The 17,869-nt window shown below is 41.6% G+C and overlaps 1 protein-coding gene across 15 annotated transcripts in view; it reads right to left on the reverse strand.

The window, feature by feature from the left end:
• The window catches only part of LOC145357267 (neurofibromin), a 324,662-nt gene that overhangs the window by 275,059 nt on the left and 31,734 nt on the right, over positions 1 to 17,869 (reverse strand). For all 15 annotated transcript variants that reach the window (XR_013889280.1, XM_080210466.1, XM_080210464.1 and 12 more), the window contains exons 2-4: positions 9,336 to 9,479; positions 7,924 to 8,007; positions 896 to 1,086 (exon numbers count right to left, since the gene is read on the reverse strand). Coding sequence is in view for 14 of the 15 variants with exons in the window: in XM_080210466.1 (XP_080066592.1) it covers positions 896 to 1,086; positions 7,924 to 8,007; positions 9,336 to 9,479 (419 nt within the window). In the remaining variant the exon portion in view is untranslated. The remainder of the gene's footprint in view (positions 1 to 895; positions 1,087 to 7,923; positions 8,008 to 9,335; positions 9,480 to 17,869) is intronic.

Consider the following 17,869-nt stretch of genomic DNA (forward strand, 5'->3'; position numbering starts at 1 on the left):
AGATTTTACTACTTGATAAGCCAGGGTCTATGGGCTAAATTTCAGCAGCCCTGTCACTGAAGATCAACTAACCAGCAAAAAAAAAATCCATGAATCATACAAGAGATCTTTCTGTTCAATGGCTCAGTATGTGGAGATGCCAGTATTGGACTGGGGTAAACACAGTTTGAAGTCTCACAGCACCAGGTTAAAGTCCAACAAGTTTATTTGGTAGCAAAAGCCACTAGCTTTCGAAGCACTGCTCCTTTATCTAGTGAGTGGGATTTCAGTTACACATCTCTTTAATCTGTGTTTAAGCCTTTCTCCACTCACATTGTCTGTGCCTTTAAGACTTGATTACCTGTAAAGACTTGCATTCCAACCATTATTTTGTAAATTGAGTGTGTGTCTTTGTATGCCCTGTTTGTGAACTGAAATCCCACTCACCTGATGAAGGAGCAGCGCTTCAAAAGCTAGTGGCTTTTGCTACCAAATAAACCTGTTGGACTTTGTCCTGGTGTTGTGAGACTTCTTACAATGGCTCAGCATACATGGTGCTTTCTTTCCCAACCAAGCTGTCAAGGAAGTTAACGCGATAAAAGACAGGAGAGGCACCTTTAACAATCTTTAAGCAAGATTCAAGTTTACACTTAACAGTTAATCATATCACCAATAGGAATAAAAATTCAATTTCTGACAACGTGACAAGGATCTCAGGTTCAAACTAATAGCTACCAAAACATCAATAATTATTCTAAAGTCCATTAATCTAGCATAAAAGTGATTAATGATACACAAGTCAACTTTCACTGGGTATGCAAGTTATTTGCTCACCAGGAACGAATTGCATCCAATCATTTAATCGCATTCTTCTGCTTTCATTACTGAGACCTGAAACCAAGTAAATCATACTAACCTGGTGGAGACTCGGCTGAAGACAGCATTGAAGTTGTTACAGCTCAGGGAGAAGAGAACCCCAGAAGCCGAGTTGCGGAGTTGTGCTACAAGCTGGTTTCCCTCACGGGACATGTGGATAAATTGGCAAATTTCTGGCAGTAGCTGTTTTACAAGCATCGTCTCATCAAGCCGCATCGTATCTTTAGGTTGCTATAAAAGGTTGAATGTTACAAGTGCATCAATGTCACAAATTGTATACACTATGTACACACAAGAACAAACTTGGAACTATACAAGGTTCAGGGTTGGGGGGGGGGAAACCAACTTACTTATTAGCCCTGTTAAAAGTTAACAATCCAAAGTTAGAAAACAGAAGAATTAATGCCCATCTGCAGAGCTACATGGTACTCACTGGGGTCTTTTAAAAGACTTCTGGATGAGTACATGAGAGTTAATGGGATTGGGAGTTACAAATAGTTCTATGGCCTGGTAGGTATGGATATGATCGGCGCAATTTGTGGGCCGAAGGGCCTGTTTGTGCTGTAGTGTTCTATGATGCCTGAAGAGCAGTGGCGGTGGGGCGGCGGCATTAGAAGCGTTAAGAGTTGAAGACTGAAAGACGTAAGTTAGGAACAGAAAATCAGAGGACTCGCATTTCCACGCTACTTTGGTACATATCCGTGCAACCAAGAAAGCTGCTGACTGCTCAGAAATGTAGTGCATGGTACGCCTCAGCATTAGGTGAAAAAACAACTGGGAAAAGAGAAAGGAAAGATTTACAGAACAGCTTTACAGAGAACATACGATGAAAAGATGTCAATTATTAAGCAGCAAGCCAAATTAAGTACCCAGAATTTAGGATTGTCCAAAATTAAGCAAGATCTGTGGCAGTAGTAACTGTCAAATAAAAACATCTAGGAGTCAAAAATTATAGCCAAGGTACATTCTAACTGTCCAGTTTAGCAGGCCAAACAATATTAGTCAGAGCCAGACAACACAAAGATTTCCTGCACACACTCAGAAACTGGGTCAAGCAAAAAAAATTAACATACACAAAGAAAAGGTGCAGTTGAAGACAACACTTGGCTTTACATCTGAACAACAGCAAGAAATGTCTTTATTTTCAGAAAATCCTCTGCATTACATTCCAGAGGTGAAAAGGAACAACGGACTGTATGGGATGCGGAATTAAGAAAACTAAAAGGGGCCATGAAATATCTTTGGCAAACAGGGCCAAGGAGAATCCCATGGTTTTTTCAAGCATATATTAGGAGCAAGAGGGTAGCAAAAGAAAGAGTAGGTCTACTCAAGGACAATGGAGGGAAGTTATGCGTGGAACCACAGGAAGTGGGTGAAATCCTTAATGAGCACGTGGTATCGGTATTCACAGAGGAGAAAGACATGACGGATGTTGAGGTCAGGGATAGGTGCGTGAATGCTCCAAAGAATGTCAATATATCAAAAAGAGGAAGTATCCTAAATTGCATTAAGGTAGACAAATCCCTGGGGCCTGATGGGATCTATTCTAGATTACTGCAGGAGGCAACAGGAGAAATAGCTGGGGCCTTAACAGATACCTTCACATCCAATGTGACCACAGGCGAAGTTCCAGAAGACTGGAGAATAGGCAATGTTATTCCCTTGTTTAAGAAAGAAAGCAGGGATTATCCAGGAAATTACAGGCCCGTGAGCCTGACGTCAGTGGTGGCTTGGAGAAGATACTGAGGGACTGGATATATGCACATTTGGAAGAAAATGGACTAGTTAGTGACAGGCAGCATGATTTGTACAGGGAAGGTCATGTCTCAGTAGCTTGACTGAATTTTTTGAAGAGGTGACAAAGAAAATTGGTGAGGGAAGGGCTTTGGATTTAAATTATATGGACTAGGTGTGTGACAAAGGTCCACACAACAGACTGGTACAAAAACTAAAATCACATGGGATTCGGACTGGGCTGGCTGGCTGGATACAGAACTGGCTTGTTTACAGAAGACAGTAGTGGTGGAAGGGTGTTTTTCAGAATGGAGATCTGTAGCTAGTGGTGTTCCGCAGGGATCATTGCTGGGACCCCTTGTTTGTAGTTTATATAAATGATCTGGAGGAAACTGTGGGTGGTCTGAATAATAAGTTTGTGGATGACTCGAAGATTGGTGGTTGCTGATAGTACCAAGAATGCCGGCATCTCCACATCATGAGTATCAAGGATTGTCAGAGGATACAACAGGATAGAGATAGATTGGAGACTTGGGCAAAGAAACAACAGATGGATTCAGTCTGGAAAAACGCTATGCGATGCATTTTGGAGAATTAAATTTACGTATGAAGTATACTATAAAATGGCAGAACCCTTAGGAACATTAACATAGAAGGATCTGGGCATGCAGGTCCACAGTTCCCTAAAAGTGGCAAAACAACGTGATTAAGAAGGCATATGTCATGCTTGCCTTCATCAGCCGGGGCACTGCGTACAGGAGTTGCGAAATCATGTTGCAGCTACATAAAAAACCTTGGTTAGGCCTTAAATGGAGTGTTGTGTGCAGTTCTGGTCACCACATTAATCGGAAGGACGTGGAAGCTTTGGAGAGAGTGTGTAAAGAAGGTTCACCCGTGTTGTCTGGTCAAGGGTGTTGGCTAGGAGGAGAAGTTGAATAAACTAGGATTGTTTTCACTGGAAAGACTGAGGGGAGATCTGATAGAGATCTACAAAATTATAGAGGACATAGACAGGGTGGAAAGTCAGAGGCTTTTTTCAAGGGTGGAAGTGTCAACTACAAGAGGGCACAGATTCAAGGTGGGGGGATGGTAGTTTAAGGGAGAAGTGTGAGGGGGCGCTTTTCACACAGCATGGTGGGTGCCTGGAACACGCTGCCAGAGGTGGTGGTGGAAGCAGGCATATTAGCAACATTTAAGAGGCATCTGGATGGGTATGTGAATAGGGAGGAAAGAGGGGGATACGGACCGAATGAGGAGAGGTGTTTTTTTTTGTTAGGCACAGGCTTGGAGGGTCGAAGAGCTGTTCCTGTGCTGTACTTTTCTTTGTATTAAAGATATTGAGATGCCTTTAACTTTGGCCTTTATGTAATCCCAAAAGAAACCCCAACTAGACCAGAATAAGGGAATACCTGTTAAATTCATCTTTAGTTCATGGTGACAAGCATTACAAAATTAAATCGAGGAAAAAGTACTTAATACAGAAAAAAAAGGGTCTTTATTTTTCACATTACTTGAGATTCAGAAACTGGTCTTCTCAATCAGAGAGAGATTCAACACTGAATGAAATTGTCATGTCTTTTGAGATGTTACAGGATAAGAAACCTTAAATTAATGGTCCTTTTACACAAAGATTGCTATCCAATTTTTCAGCTGAGATTTTTATCCATATTTTCTCTTCCAAAATTGATTTGTGCTGGGTTCCATCAAATGGGTACCTCCAGTACCACATTAACTGGTCAGTCTGTGTGTAAAAATTGAGTATTAACTGAGGTAGTTGGGTGTAGCAACACGTGCAAGCCCAGTCTTTTCCTCAAACTAGCTGGCTAGCACTGCTACTTCACAGCGCCATGGATCCGGGTTCAATTCCAGCCTCAGGTCACTGTCTGTGTGGAGTCTGCACATTCTCCCTGTGTCTGTGTGGACTTCCTCCAGGAGCCCTGGTTTCCTCTCAGTCCGAAGATGTGCGGGTTACGTTGATTGGCCATGCTAAATTGATCCTAGTGTTGGGGATTAGTGGGGTAAATATGTGGGGTTAAGGGTATAAAGCCTGGGTGGGATTGTGGTCAGTGCAGACTCAGTTGGGCCAAATGGCCTCCTTCTGCACTGCACGCATTCTATAATTCTATGAACTGAAGTTCAGATTGCAGATAATCTAACAAAGGCCACAGCAGAAACCTGGTCAATGGGCCCTTTCCTCACCAGGGGGCAGAGGTCAATAATCATGTCCTGACTGCCACCCAGACTGAAATCAGCTAACACCATAAAATGAGGAACTAAACCTGGGGCCGGCATGGCTCAGTTACATGCTACCATTGCCAACTCACCAATCTGCATAGTTTACAGTTTATTGCCATTTAACTGTTCAGTTTTTTTATTTTAAAAGTTTATTTCATATCCCTACCCTTTCACCCATTGAGGAAAAATAGGTGTGTGGTATGCTGTAAAATAATGAACATGTACATGATAACTGTTGCACACGGGCAAGCTTTGGACTGTAGTTTGTTAAATACCTGATAAAAGCTTCCTAGGTAGCACAGATTCCTCATTAATCAAAAATTTAGTTGGACATTGTTATATAGCAGGATGAAGCTTGACAATTTTTCCAAAGCTGTAGGCTCATTATAGTTTTAATTGCTGGGACTTGAAACTTCACATACACCACACTACTAATTCTTTTCTGACAAAGAATCTTGGTTACATTGTATTTGGTGCCTTAAGGATAGGGGACAGATGTTTGCAACTTCACATGTCTAATGATGTGCGGGTTAGGTTGATTGACCATGCTAAATTAACCCTAATGTCAGGGAGATTAACAGGGTAAATATGAGGGGTTACTTGAATCAGACCTGGGTGCGAATATGGTCGGTGCAGACTCGATAAGCCAAATGGCCTCCTTCCGCACTGTAAGGATTCTATGAGTCTATGTCCAATTTTGGCTTGACTGATCCCATCTTCTGATACGGAGAAAATAATATGCTATTTAAAACGTGTTTTAATACACACAGCGTTCAGGACAAGCACCTCAGATCATCCAGACTCGTTATCCAATTGCACCTGAGCCAATTTTGCCTCAGCAATTGGTCAATTTTGTGTTGAATTTTGTACCTAGTGGGTTAGGTCAAGGAAGAAAATTGGATAAGGTGGTGTAGAATAAGAAACTTGTTTAGAAGTGAAATATCATATTTCCTTTATCATTCTTAGAATATTCCGGGTTCAATTCCAGCCTCGGGCCACTGTGTGGAGTTTGCACGTTCTTCCCATGTCTGCGTGGGTTTCCTCCAATGCTCCGGTTTCCTCCACAAACCAAAGATGAGCAGGTTAAGTTAATTGACTCTGCTAATTTGCCCTTTAATGTCAGGGGGCCTATCAGGGCAAGTATGTGGGGCTGTAGGGATAGGGCATGGGTGAGATTGTGGTCGGTGCAAGCTCGATAGGCCAAATGGCCTCTTTCTGCAATGTAGGGATTCTGTATCACCTCTCTAAAACTCACTGTCTTAAAACTCTAATCCAAAAGCTCACTATTGCTTTTGAGCATCCATTCCTTCTTTAAGCCAGCATTGACACATGTACCTATACACCATTCTGGAGTTAACTACTTAGCTCTCTCTCCACCCTAGCTCTTTTTTGACTCCATGTCCATTCCTCAATTAAACCTCTGGTAAACACCTTGGAACATCGTCTTGTGTTAAACTTGTAGTAGTAGTTTGGAATTCTACTGAAAGCCCTTTGCAAAGTGAAGCTAGTAATGTACGTTATACAGAGCTGGGAAGGGGAGAAAAGTTTTAGGAACACAACACAGCCAAATAATGCCACTATTTGCTTTGTTTACATTCAACAACTCTTACAGGACATCCAAGATATGATTAACACATCCAACAGAAAGCCAGTGAACTAGCTTTCATGCAAACCAGTCAGCTGTTCACACTTTACTCAGGCACAGAAACAGTTGAAGTTATTAATATTTGTGCCATGAATATTGCAGCCACAAGTGCAGCACAGCAGTGGGATGTCAATTCGTAATCTACAAATCTCCTTTTGGCAAACTCTACCCAGCTATGCCAGTCATTTAGATGGGCCTAAAAATAATTGAATGTAAATTTAAAACTGTGCACAAAGTATTTATCCTTCAAACTGATATTAAAGCTTCATCCTAAAATGAACCTTGAGATTATTTTTCCAGTATACAGCAAATAGCTCCAGCTGGCTCAGTTAAGACTCTTTGAAAAACATCCATATTATCTAACCCACTCCCTTCCTTAAATAATTCCTGCCATAATCATGGTCCACCCTCCTATGTCAAACTGTCCACCTTCACCTCATCAGTAGAAATACAATCCAAATTATCTTGAAATTTACCAACAAATTAGCGAGGTGTTTGGAACCAATACAGTGTTTATTAATCTAAACCAAAGGAAATAACTCTACAAGCATCTAGCCATTTACAAATAAGTACAGCACATGTAAAGCTCACAAACTGTAGATCATGGATTCTACCCCACAATTCCTCCCACAGAAAGCTCTCCTCTCAGCTGGAGCAAGATGGCAACAAAGAACTCCGCCAAGATGCATCAAGTCAATAGTAGAGATAGCTCAAAGTCTTGTCCAACCATCCAGATAACCATCCAGAACAAGATAGCCCTTGAAGGATAACATTTACGCTCCTTCTGGGTGTGCAAAGGATTAGAAGTGTTTCATTTAAGCTGGTCATTTCAAAAGAAATTGGAGACACATTGTCAAGATAGATGGGTCAAAAATGGGCTTCAGAATATTTACAAGGAAACTAATAGAAAACATCAAATGTCCAATACATCTTAAAAAAGGCAAATCAACAATTAACTGCTAACCAAAATCAAGTCAACACTGTCACTGTCATCCTTTTCTTGCTATCAAGACATCCCAAAATTTAACCATGGCTGCAAGTAAACAACCTGGCCCTCATGGCATCGTCAATGCTACTCTTTAACTATTTCACCAGAAATACACAGGGTACATTTCATTGCCTGACCAGTATTCTCACACTCACATTACCTGTATCTTCCTGGGACCATCCAAAAGAAGACTGCAAACAAGAGGGAGTGTGTGCATTAACATAGCAATCACCACTATATTTCTAACAGGATCTTTTCTCTCTTTGCTGATGATGTCAAGAATTTTGTTTTAAATCAGGTGTGATAATCAGTCATGCCATTTTTGACATGAGATTGCACTGTCCAAATTGGAGTTTTGTAGCAAAGCACCACAATTCGGAAAATTATAAATACAATTCTATCCACAAAATAAAATTTTCTGAGATCTTAAATAGCCATAATTAAATCCAGGTTACTTGTTACTTACTCCTGCAAGACACTTCTCCAATGTATCCAATATGATTAGCTGTGAAAGGTACAAGTTCCTCTCAGCTTCTGCTCCAAATATTCGCTATGTGAACAAAGCACAATGTTAAACATTCCCCAAGAATAAGAGGAGCCCCATAAGGATTCGGAAAAGCAGCCAAATCAATAAGCAATATTTGTCCCACTAAAGAGCAGCATGTTCCCCAATTGCTGAAACTGTTTTTTGTACTTTGGATGGAAATGTTATAATGTTCAAAATCTATTACTCACCATCAAGAGTGGCAATTATTAATGGCAACTCCTCACTATTACAAAGCATGTTTACAAGACACCACACTACAAAAATATCTTGGCACAGTCTCATCATAAGCATTACGAAAAAAACATCTTATAGAATCAGCGGTTTTCCGTATCATCGACTACAGCTGTTCAACAATCACGGATTGCAATTTAACAATGATTTCAGTCAAAAATGAGAAAATTTTAAAAAGACTTCACAACATTTGACACTAGAAGAATAACATGATATGGGCTGATACAGAAGAAAGATCACAAAATGAGGTTAATCCAGTTTAAAGCATCATGAAATAACTAAGTTCACTTCATGAAAACAATGCAACATTAATACATTGCCTCACTGGTGAGCAGTTAATGGTCTTTATATCCTGTGCACCATAATAGCCTAAGCAGAACAGATAAAGGAAGGAACTGATTAAATGATTCTATTAGTCTGTAGGAGCTGAGCAACAGACTTCAATTGTAAAAACTGGAGAGCACAAGGAAGTAATTTTGGCATCATTTTCCCAGGAGCTAAAATGCACTGAGTTACAATGTAAAAATGCCTACTGGTAAGTTGCAGTGGAGGATGCAAGAGTTTACACTCTACTGTCAGCTAACATTATCAGGTTTTTCTTAATGGCAAGCTGCCAATATGAACCATGGCCTCTTTCTAGCTCAGTCTCATCAAGTTGTCAAGTGCAGACTGAGCAAGGGATATATTTCAGAATCCTAATTAATGTTTTTATCCTGAGAGAGAGAAACTGGAAAACTGAAATGGCCAAATCTTTTTCTTGATTCCACAAGAGGCAAGAATGGTTGTGTTACTCCAAAGGTCCTGTTAACACTATTTGATCACATGTCCCCAGAAAGACTGCAGCAACAACCCAAATATTTGACCTACCCCAACGGACAAGTCCCTCATTTCAATTAGTCAATTGTCACAATAGCAAAGCTGAAATCAAAAACTCCAAGCATCATACAATCAACCAAACCATCTCCAAACTCTGATACCATCTCATCCTCACATGTGGAAGTGTGGGAATGGAAAATTATCAATTCTACAAATCCACCCTAAATTGCTTCCAACTTTTGCTGAAATAATCCCCCTCCCCCATGTTTCAACAGAAAACTTACCATGTTATTTACATTTTTCAAGATAGTGGTGAGACCGCTTATGACCAAGGAAAACTTGTACTTGGAAATATTGATGAGACATTCCTTGTTGTGTTCGGTGCTAACTTTGGAGTGTGTGTTCTGCTGCCCGCCTTTAATTGGAAGCTGGGGAAGGAAAAAAAACAAATTGTCACTTCATTGTCTTGAAATAAAATGTCACACGGGAGATAAAGTACATTTAAAAGCTTTGCATGCTCTTGGTTCATATGAACATGAATTAGGAGTCAGCCAATTGGCCCCCCAAGCCATTCAATATCATAGCTGATCTGACCTTAAATTCAACTCTATATTTTTGCCCATCCCTGATAACATTTCACTCCCTTGCTAATCAAGAATTTATCTACTTCCTCCTTAGAAATCCAGAGACTCTGCTTCTACCACCATTGGAGTGAGAGAGCTCCAAAGACTCTCAACCCTCACTGGAAAGTAAATGCCCTCACCTGTCTTAAATAGACAATGCTTTATTTTAAACTGGTTCAGAGATGATATTTTTGCATATACAAGTTTTCAAAACTGCTTTAATGTTACTTCATGCCCAAATAAAAAGCCACTTTTTTCCTCCTGCGTTTTTCAAAATTCAACATCTGCTGAGATATTCAGAAAACTCTTTTAGCACCATTACCCACTGTAAAAATTACACCATGCAGAAAAGTCAAGACCAACAGCTCAACTTCTCATGACAATTCCTGAACCATGATTATCAAAAAGGCTACGGTTTCCAATCAAATTGGTTGATCCTAGCTTCAGTTAAATTGGTTCATTGAAATGAGGGTGGGGCTAACTGGGGCAGATGAAGGAAATAAGTAGCCTTCCAATGACCCTACTTCACATATGTGAACATTAGACAAGCAAGCAACATCCTCCTCCTCAAATGGCACTTTGAATAGCGATCCCATAATAAAAGTAGTTTATTTATTAGTCACAAGTAGGCTTACATTAACACCACAATGAAGATACTGCGACAATCCCCTAGTTGCCACACCCTGTTCGGGTACATAGAGGGAGAATTTAGCACGACCAATGCCCCTAACCAGCACATCTTTGGTCTGTGGGAGGAAAGCAGACCACTCGGAGGAAACCATGCAAATATGGGGAGAACGTGCAAACTGCGCGCAGACAGCGACCCAAGCCGGGAATCGAACTTGGGTCGCTGGCACTGTGAGCCAGCAACGCTAACCCCTATGCCGCATGATAAAGTTACACATTTCAAATAAAACTCAGACTCATTAGGTGTATTATCTTTTGACAAGATAAAGGTAATGGATTGGTCTTTTCTCATTGGCTCACAATCTGTCCACTTATGTTTGGCCAGATCTGCATTTAACTAGCCAAAACCAAGCCTGACATCAATCACTCCACAGACAAGCATACTGGCTCCGCTGATCTGCAATGCGAAATACATAGAAGCAGTTACTAGGCTCCAAATCCCTGACTACCAGCCAAGTATAGAATTATGATCCAGTGAGTTAGGATGCTTAAACAAAAAAAGCAATAAATTATGGGGAAGTCCGTCTCAAGAGGTGAATGTGTTATTTCAATCAGTAATATTTTCTGTCTCTCATGGTAGAAATTTTGTTCTTTCCTTAGAAAAGACCTCAAATTTACTATAAACTTAAGTATTCAACGGCACATCATTGATCGTGAAACAAGGCTATATTTTGGAGAGGAGATGGACAAGGGGAAAAAATAGATAGATGAAAATACTGTAAAATAGTTTTACTGTATGCTTCAAAATTGCTATTTTTTTCAAAAACAGTGAAGAACTAAAACACAGGAAAATTTAGATCACAGCTACTTAAATCTAGTAGTCGAGTAAAAAGGTTCTCCATTCTGTTTTTACTGCCATTGGTGAGTTATTTTCCTCAATTTGCAGTTGTCAAAGCTTATGTGTTCATTTTCCAAGACACGACCATGATGATTTTTCATCACAGATCATGATGAAAATCAAACTTTCTACTTTACTAAACAAACAGTCAGAAAACATCGAGTTACCAGTTGAGAATACTGAAAGCCAACTTGGCAAGCATCTGAAACTTTTGTCACTGATATAAATTGTTATTTCACATCCGCATAATATAATTGAATTCTGTAAATCTGGTCCTCAGACTTTTGCTTATTTCATAACACGAAATTGTCAGGTGTACAAACCTTCACAAGGTACAAAAACTGCCCCAAAGCATTTGTACTCGATTACTATATACACACTGCCAATTCAGATACACCATACACGACACATGCTTGCACACAAACACCAACCACTCACATACACAGCAACATACACTCAACCCTCCACGCTAAAATTCCCGAAAGAATCCTCCGCTATTTCCCCCCCACCTCCACTGCACTCCTCTCCCATACATTAACTCCACCACTACACACACACTCCAACCCAAGCACAGAAATCAGGTGTACCAAACATGGGGTGCTTCAAATGGCTGATCCAGTAAATACAGCTGATACAATGCTCCAGTAAGAAGGTAATGCATTAACACCAAGTTCAATAAGCTTGAATGCTCAATGCAAAAGCTCTTGATTCTGAAACAGAGGATCAAAAGTTTAAAAATATTGCCACAATCATCATTACTATCCTTTATTTCATCATCACCAAACGTCTGAAAGAAAGGCACAGCAAATAAAGTACTTTCTGAAGTGTAGACACTTGAAATTTTGGAAATGCAGCAGCAAATATGCACACAGCAATGTGATAATGGTCAGGCAATCTGTTTTCTTTTTGCTATGTTGATTGAGGATTGAATATTGGCCGGGACATTACAAAACACACCCAATACCTTATTTTCTTTATTAGTCTATGGGAACTAGACATTTTGAGCAAGGTTGGCATTTATTGCCCATCTCTAATTGCCACTGACCCGAGTGACTCAGTAAAATGTAGGTCAGACTGGTAAGGATGGCACATTTTCTTTTCTAAAGGACATTAGTGACGTAGCTGGGTTTTTTGTAAGGAATTGCACATCATCCCAACCTCATCCGCACGACCTCTGATGCTTTCCCCCTCATCCCCACCTTCGGCTAGGTCACCGTTCCCAGTACTAGCTTTAAATTTTTAAGGTTTATTTATTCGTGTCACAAGTAGGCTTACATTAACACTGCAATGAAGTTACTGTGAAAAATCCCCTTGTCGCCACATTCCGGCGCCAGTTCGGGTAATACGGAGGGAGAGTTTAATATGGCCAATGCACCTAACCTCACCTTGAGGAAACCCACACAGACAGCAGGAAACATGCAAACTCCACACACAGTCACCAAAGCTTGGAATCAAACCCAAGTCCCTGGCATTGTGAAGCAGTAGCTAACCACCGTGCCACTGTACCACCCCACCTTCATATTCCAGATTGACTGCATTTACATCCCACCAGTCGTCATGATAGGATTTGAATCCATGTACCCTTAGTATAACCTGGGTCTTTGAATTACTAATCCAACGACAATACCTTTACATTACTGTCTCCCCACTAAAAACTACAAAATAGTATGTGTTCCAAAAACCACTTTGTAACTCAGTTTTATTACAATTAAATTCAGACAAATTTTCTGGATTATTCAAGAAAATATTACACAGCAATATTGCAATACCTTAAAAAGGTCAAACTAAAATACATTGGTATTGAGTTTATTTGCAATCTACACATTTGACTCCAGAGTACAGAAGTCAAATGCAACTCTGACCTCCAAATACAATTCATTCTTTTCCACATCGTGACTCTCTTTGGTCATATTTCCAGGCCAGATTTCAACAAGCTATTCAGACGGATACAGGAAACTCGTACACACAGCATTCAACTTGTTGAAACTGATGTTAAAATGTACTGCCCACTGAACAGTGGACACATTGTTTGACTTGCATACAGTGAATTCTTTAGAGGTCATAGTCCAACCATTTTCCTTGTGTGCAGAAATCCAGTTATGTATGATGCTAAGGATTGCACCACAGAAGACCATGAACTGAATTTTGCTCGGCGAATTTCATTTCAAAACTGGCATGGAAGCACAGAAAGATTAACCCTCTAACGGCTGCAATGATGATCAAGCTTCAAAATATCAACCACTCATAACGACTGACAATCTGATCAATAGCAGAGGTATCAACTTTGTTTCCAACACTTTGACCCGTAACTTCCTTGGAATCTTCAGCCAATTGCCACTCTGGATGGATTTACCCATATTGAAATTCCAAAACCCCAGCCTTGCCCAATCTTCCTCACTCAGGTTGAGTGAGACAGAAACAGTCAAGCATGCCCTCAGCTGCACCAGCACAGAGAAGATACACATGCCCTCACATTACAGCACCAGCCGAAGGGGGAGGGGATTGCATTGGTGGGGATGAGGTCGGGGTGTGTGCTTGGTTGGGATGATGTGCGATTTTTTTTGGAGGGGGGGTTGCAAACGTGAGGGCAGAATGCCCCCCCCTCCCCACCCCCGCAGAAACATGGGTGTGCAGGTTGTCCCATGTAGGGACAATCTGGTTCTTTTCTGAAATAGTTACTCCGGATTTAGAAGTGTTTTCTTTTCCCTCCTAATTCTTCCAGAGTAACTATCAGGGTGAAATTGGTTGAACCATCCAAAGTTGACAATTTAAAATCACATTGTCGGAAAGTTCCCAGCACAGCACAATTATCCAGTGGAAGTTAGTGCTCCTGGACAATTGCCGGGTAATCCCTTACATGGGAGCTTCGCGGAGGGATTTCCCAGTGTATCACTGGGATAGACCCTCCCCCATGAAACACTGGGAAACCAGGAAGTTATGGGCCCTTCTCTCAATCCTTAAACTTTGTATTTTCTCATAGACCATCCATCATTACATCTCCAAGAGTGTATCAAGCAATCTAGGTTCCATGAATTACACTTATCAGCTAACTGGTAGGTATCATGCAGGAAATACTAGAAGGTAAAGAGAAAAGGTGCACACAGCGGAAGAGGTAGTTATGTGTGCACATTTCTTCTTCCTCCACCTTCCCCAACAAACTAAAAATCCACCTAGAGTTGTTTCTATGGAATTCCAGATCGAAAGTTAAAAACTACCTTGTCCAAAAGGTTCAATGAGTTTACCAAGTAAATCCCGAACAACATACAAATGAGACCCAATGCTTCTGAATTACAGAGCAAAGGAAAAACAAACAATCTAATGACCCTCTGCTGTCATTATTTAGACAAAGGAACAGAATCTGCACTGACGCTCTCTTTGTAGAATTGTGTGCCAGCATTCACTAAGTGAATAATGGCCACTTGGGAGAGATACCAGAGTGCGAGAAATCAAGATCTTAGAGAGTAGATTTGAAAAAAAAAGGACAAGTTTAAATCTTTAATCATTCACCGGCATTGTGAAATACCAGAGTATTCTGATATTAGTGAACATACTTTTCCCCAAGATTGCCAAGAATTCCATCCCGAAACATCTGCGTCTTGATACTTTGCTCCAATCGACCGTTCCTTTCGTCATCCATCTCCATTACTGGTCAATGCCTGTTCTTTCTGCTAAATTGAATGGGATTTGCATTAAGTGCTAAATGTGGTTCTCAGCCAGAGTGCCTCATGGCATTTGTTATGCAGATGGTTGCACGAAGCCAGTGTTTCAGGAAATGATAGTGCTGTAGCAGATCTGCCAATCTTAACAAGCAGCACATGCTCAAAAAAATGACTCCAGTCACAAAAAGGTAATGCAAACAGTTAAATCCGTTTAACTCATTACCTGCCTCTGAGCAGTCAACGGCCCAGAATGAACAAGGCTTTCACTCCACTCGCCTGTTCCCCAGCCCCCAAAAGAATAGTTTTTTTTAATTGCTTCCAGATGTGAGGAATAGCCTACACACAGTACATCAACTAGTTTTCTTCTCTCTTTGGATCATGGACCAGTTGGGCACTTCCTGCACTATATTTTTACTATTTAAAGAGAGATGCAAAATTTTGTCTGTCGCCCAATGGGTCATTTATCAAGAATAAACTAAGAATATAATCTTGTTGTAAGGGACACTGAAGGCAGCGTTTGATCGCAAATATTCTCATCTTTACTTTGCTTACAGCTATGCCACTGCACGTGCTATGTAATATTGTTAAAGGCTACAGCAATTTAGCACTACGTCTTAGGTTAAGAGTCCATAGAAGCAAGTTAACGTCCCTGGTCTACTGACATTAATAAATGGCCGAGCTTCACTCTTATAGTTACAAGACAACAACACCAAGTGGTTGTGTGGGTTTCTTCTGCATGCTTAGAATAGAACCCTACAGTGCAAAAAGAGGCCCATCGGCCCATCGAGTCTGCACCGACCACAATCCCACCCAGGCCCTACCCCCAAATCCCTACATATTTTACCTGCCAATCCCTCTAACCTAAGCATCCTAGTACACTAAGGGGCAATTTTAACATGACCAATCAACCTAACCCGCACATCTTTGGACTGTGGGAGGAAACCAGAGCACCCAGAGGAAACCCACGCAGACACGAGGAGAATGTGCAAACTCCACACAGACAGTGACCCGAGCCGGGAATCGAACCAAGGTCCTGAAGCTGTGAAGCAGCAGTGTTAACCACTGTGCTACTGTGCCACCCTTCTAGGTTTCCTCCTATAGTCCAAAGATAGAACATAGAACACTACAGCACAAACAGGCCCTTCGGCCCACGAGTTGCGCCGATCACATCAACACCTACCAACCTACAGACCTATCTATAACCCTCAATCTCATTAAACCCCATATACTCATCCAGAAGTCTTTTAAAAGACCCCAGCGAGTTCGCCTCCACCACCACTGACGGCAGCCGATTCCATTCACTCACCACCCTCTGAGTGAAAAACTTACCCCTAACATCACTTCTGAACTTCCCTCCTTGCACCTTAAATCTGTGTCCTCTCGTAGCAACCATTTCAACCCGGGGAAATAGCCTCCGAGAGTCCACCCTATCTATTCCTCTCAACTTTTTGTAAACCTCTATCAGGTCGCCTCTCAACCTTCGTCTCTCCAGGGAAAAGAGTCCCAGCTCCCTCAACCTAACTTCATAAGGCATGCCTCCCAGTCCAGGCAACATCCTTGTAAATCTCCTCTGTACCCTCTCAATAGCTTCTACATCTTTCCTATAGTGAGGCGACCAGAACTGCGCACAATGCTCTAAATGAGGCCTGACAAGGGTCTTATAAAGTTGCAGCATTACCTCCCGACTCCTAAACTCAATCCCTCGATTAATGAAGGCCAGTACACCATACGCCTTCTTGACCACCTCCTCCACCTGCGAGGCCGATTTAAGAGTCCTGTGGACCCGGACCCCTAGATCCTTCTGCTCTTCAACACTACTCAGACTTCTGCCCTTGATAGTGTACTCGTTCATCCCGTTGGTTCTGCCAAAATGGACGACTACACATTTATCCGCGTTGAAGTCCATCTGCCACTTCTCCGCCCAGTCCTGCATCCTATCTATGTCCTGCTGCAACTTTTGCCATCCTTCCAGACCATCCACAACACCACCGACCTTAGTGTCATCAGCGAACTTACTTACCCATCCCTCCACTTCCTCATCCAGGTCATTTATGAAAATGACAAACAACAAGGGTCCCAGAACAGATCCTTGAGGCACACCGCTGGTGACTGACCTCCATTCAGAAAAAGCCCCATCCACAACCACTCTCTGCCTTCTGCAGGCAAGCCAATTTTGGATCCACAAGGCCAAAGGCCCTTGGATCCCATGCCCTCTCACCTTCTCAAGAAGTCTTGCATGGGGGACCTTATCAAACGCCTTGCTGAAGTCCATGTACACTACGTCCACGGCACTTCCTTCGTCAATGTGTTCAGTCACATTATCGAAGAACTCAACTAGGCTTGTAAGGCACGACCTGCCCTTGACAAATCCATGCTGACTATTCCTGATCATGTGCAGTTTGGGTGGACTGCCCATGCTAAACTGCCCCGTAGTTTCCCAGGATAGTTAGATGAATTAGCCATGGTAGATGTGTGGGGTTGTGGAGATGGAGCGGGATGTGGGGTGTGGGTCTGGGTGAGATACTCTGTCAAAGAGTTGGTGCAGACGTGATGGCATCCTCTGTACTGTAGGGATTCTATGATCAACCAAGTGACATCCTCTGTACTGCAGGGATTCTATGAAATGAAACATGCAACTAAAATTATTCCCTTGTTCTGACTTATGCATACAAATAGCAAAGCACAATATCTTGATTGGGTATCCACCAGTATAGATGAGAAGCAGCAATTAGTTAAATGTTTGTTTTTATATCTCGTCATCAAAACAAAATCTGATTCACTACCTTTCTGTAATAACTGAAAGTAGAAGAGCTAGGAGCATCTTGAAGGGAATTGCTTGATAGGGCGGACGCAACACGGTTTCATTAAAGGGAAGTCGTGTCTGACAAATTTACTGGAGTTCTATGAGGATGTGTCTAGGGCAGTGGATAGAGGAGAGCCGGTGGATGTGGTCTTTCTGGATTTTCAGAAGGCGTTTGACAAGGTACCTCACAAGAGGTTATTGCAGAAGG

Source organism: Carcharhinus amblyrhynchos, chromosome 23, assembly GCF_965287045.1.
Source record: "Carcharhinus amblyrhynchos chromosome 23, sCarAmb.v2.hapA, whole genome shotgun sequence".
Classification (NCBI taxonomy): Eukaryota; Metazoa; Chordata; class Chondrichthyes; order Carcharhiniformes; family Carcharhinidae; genus Carcharhinus; species Carcharhinus amblyrhynchos.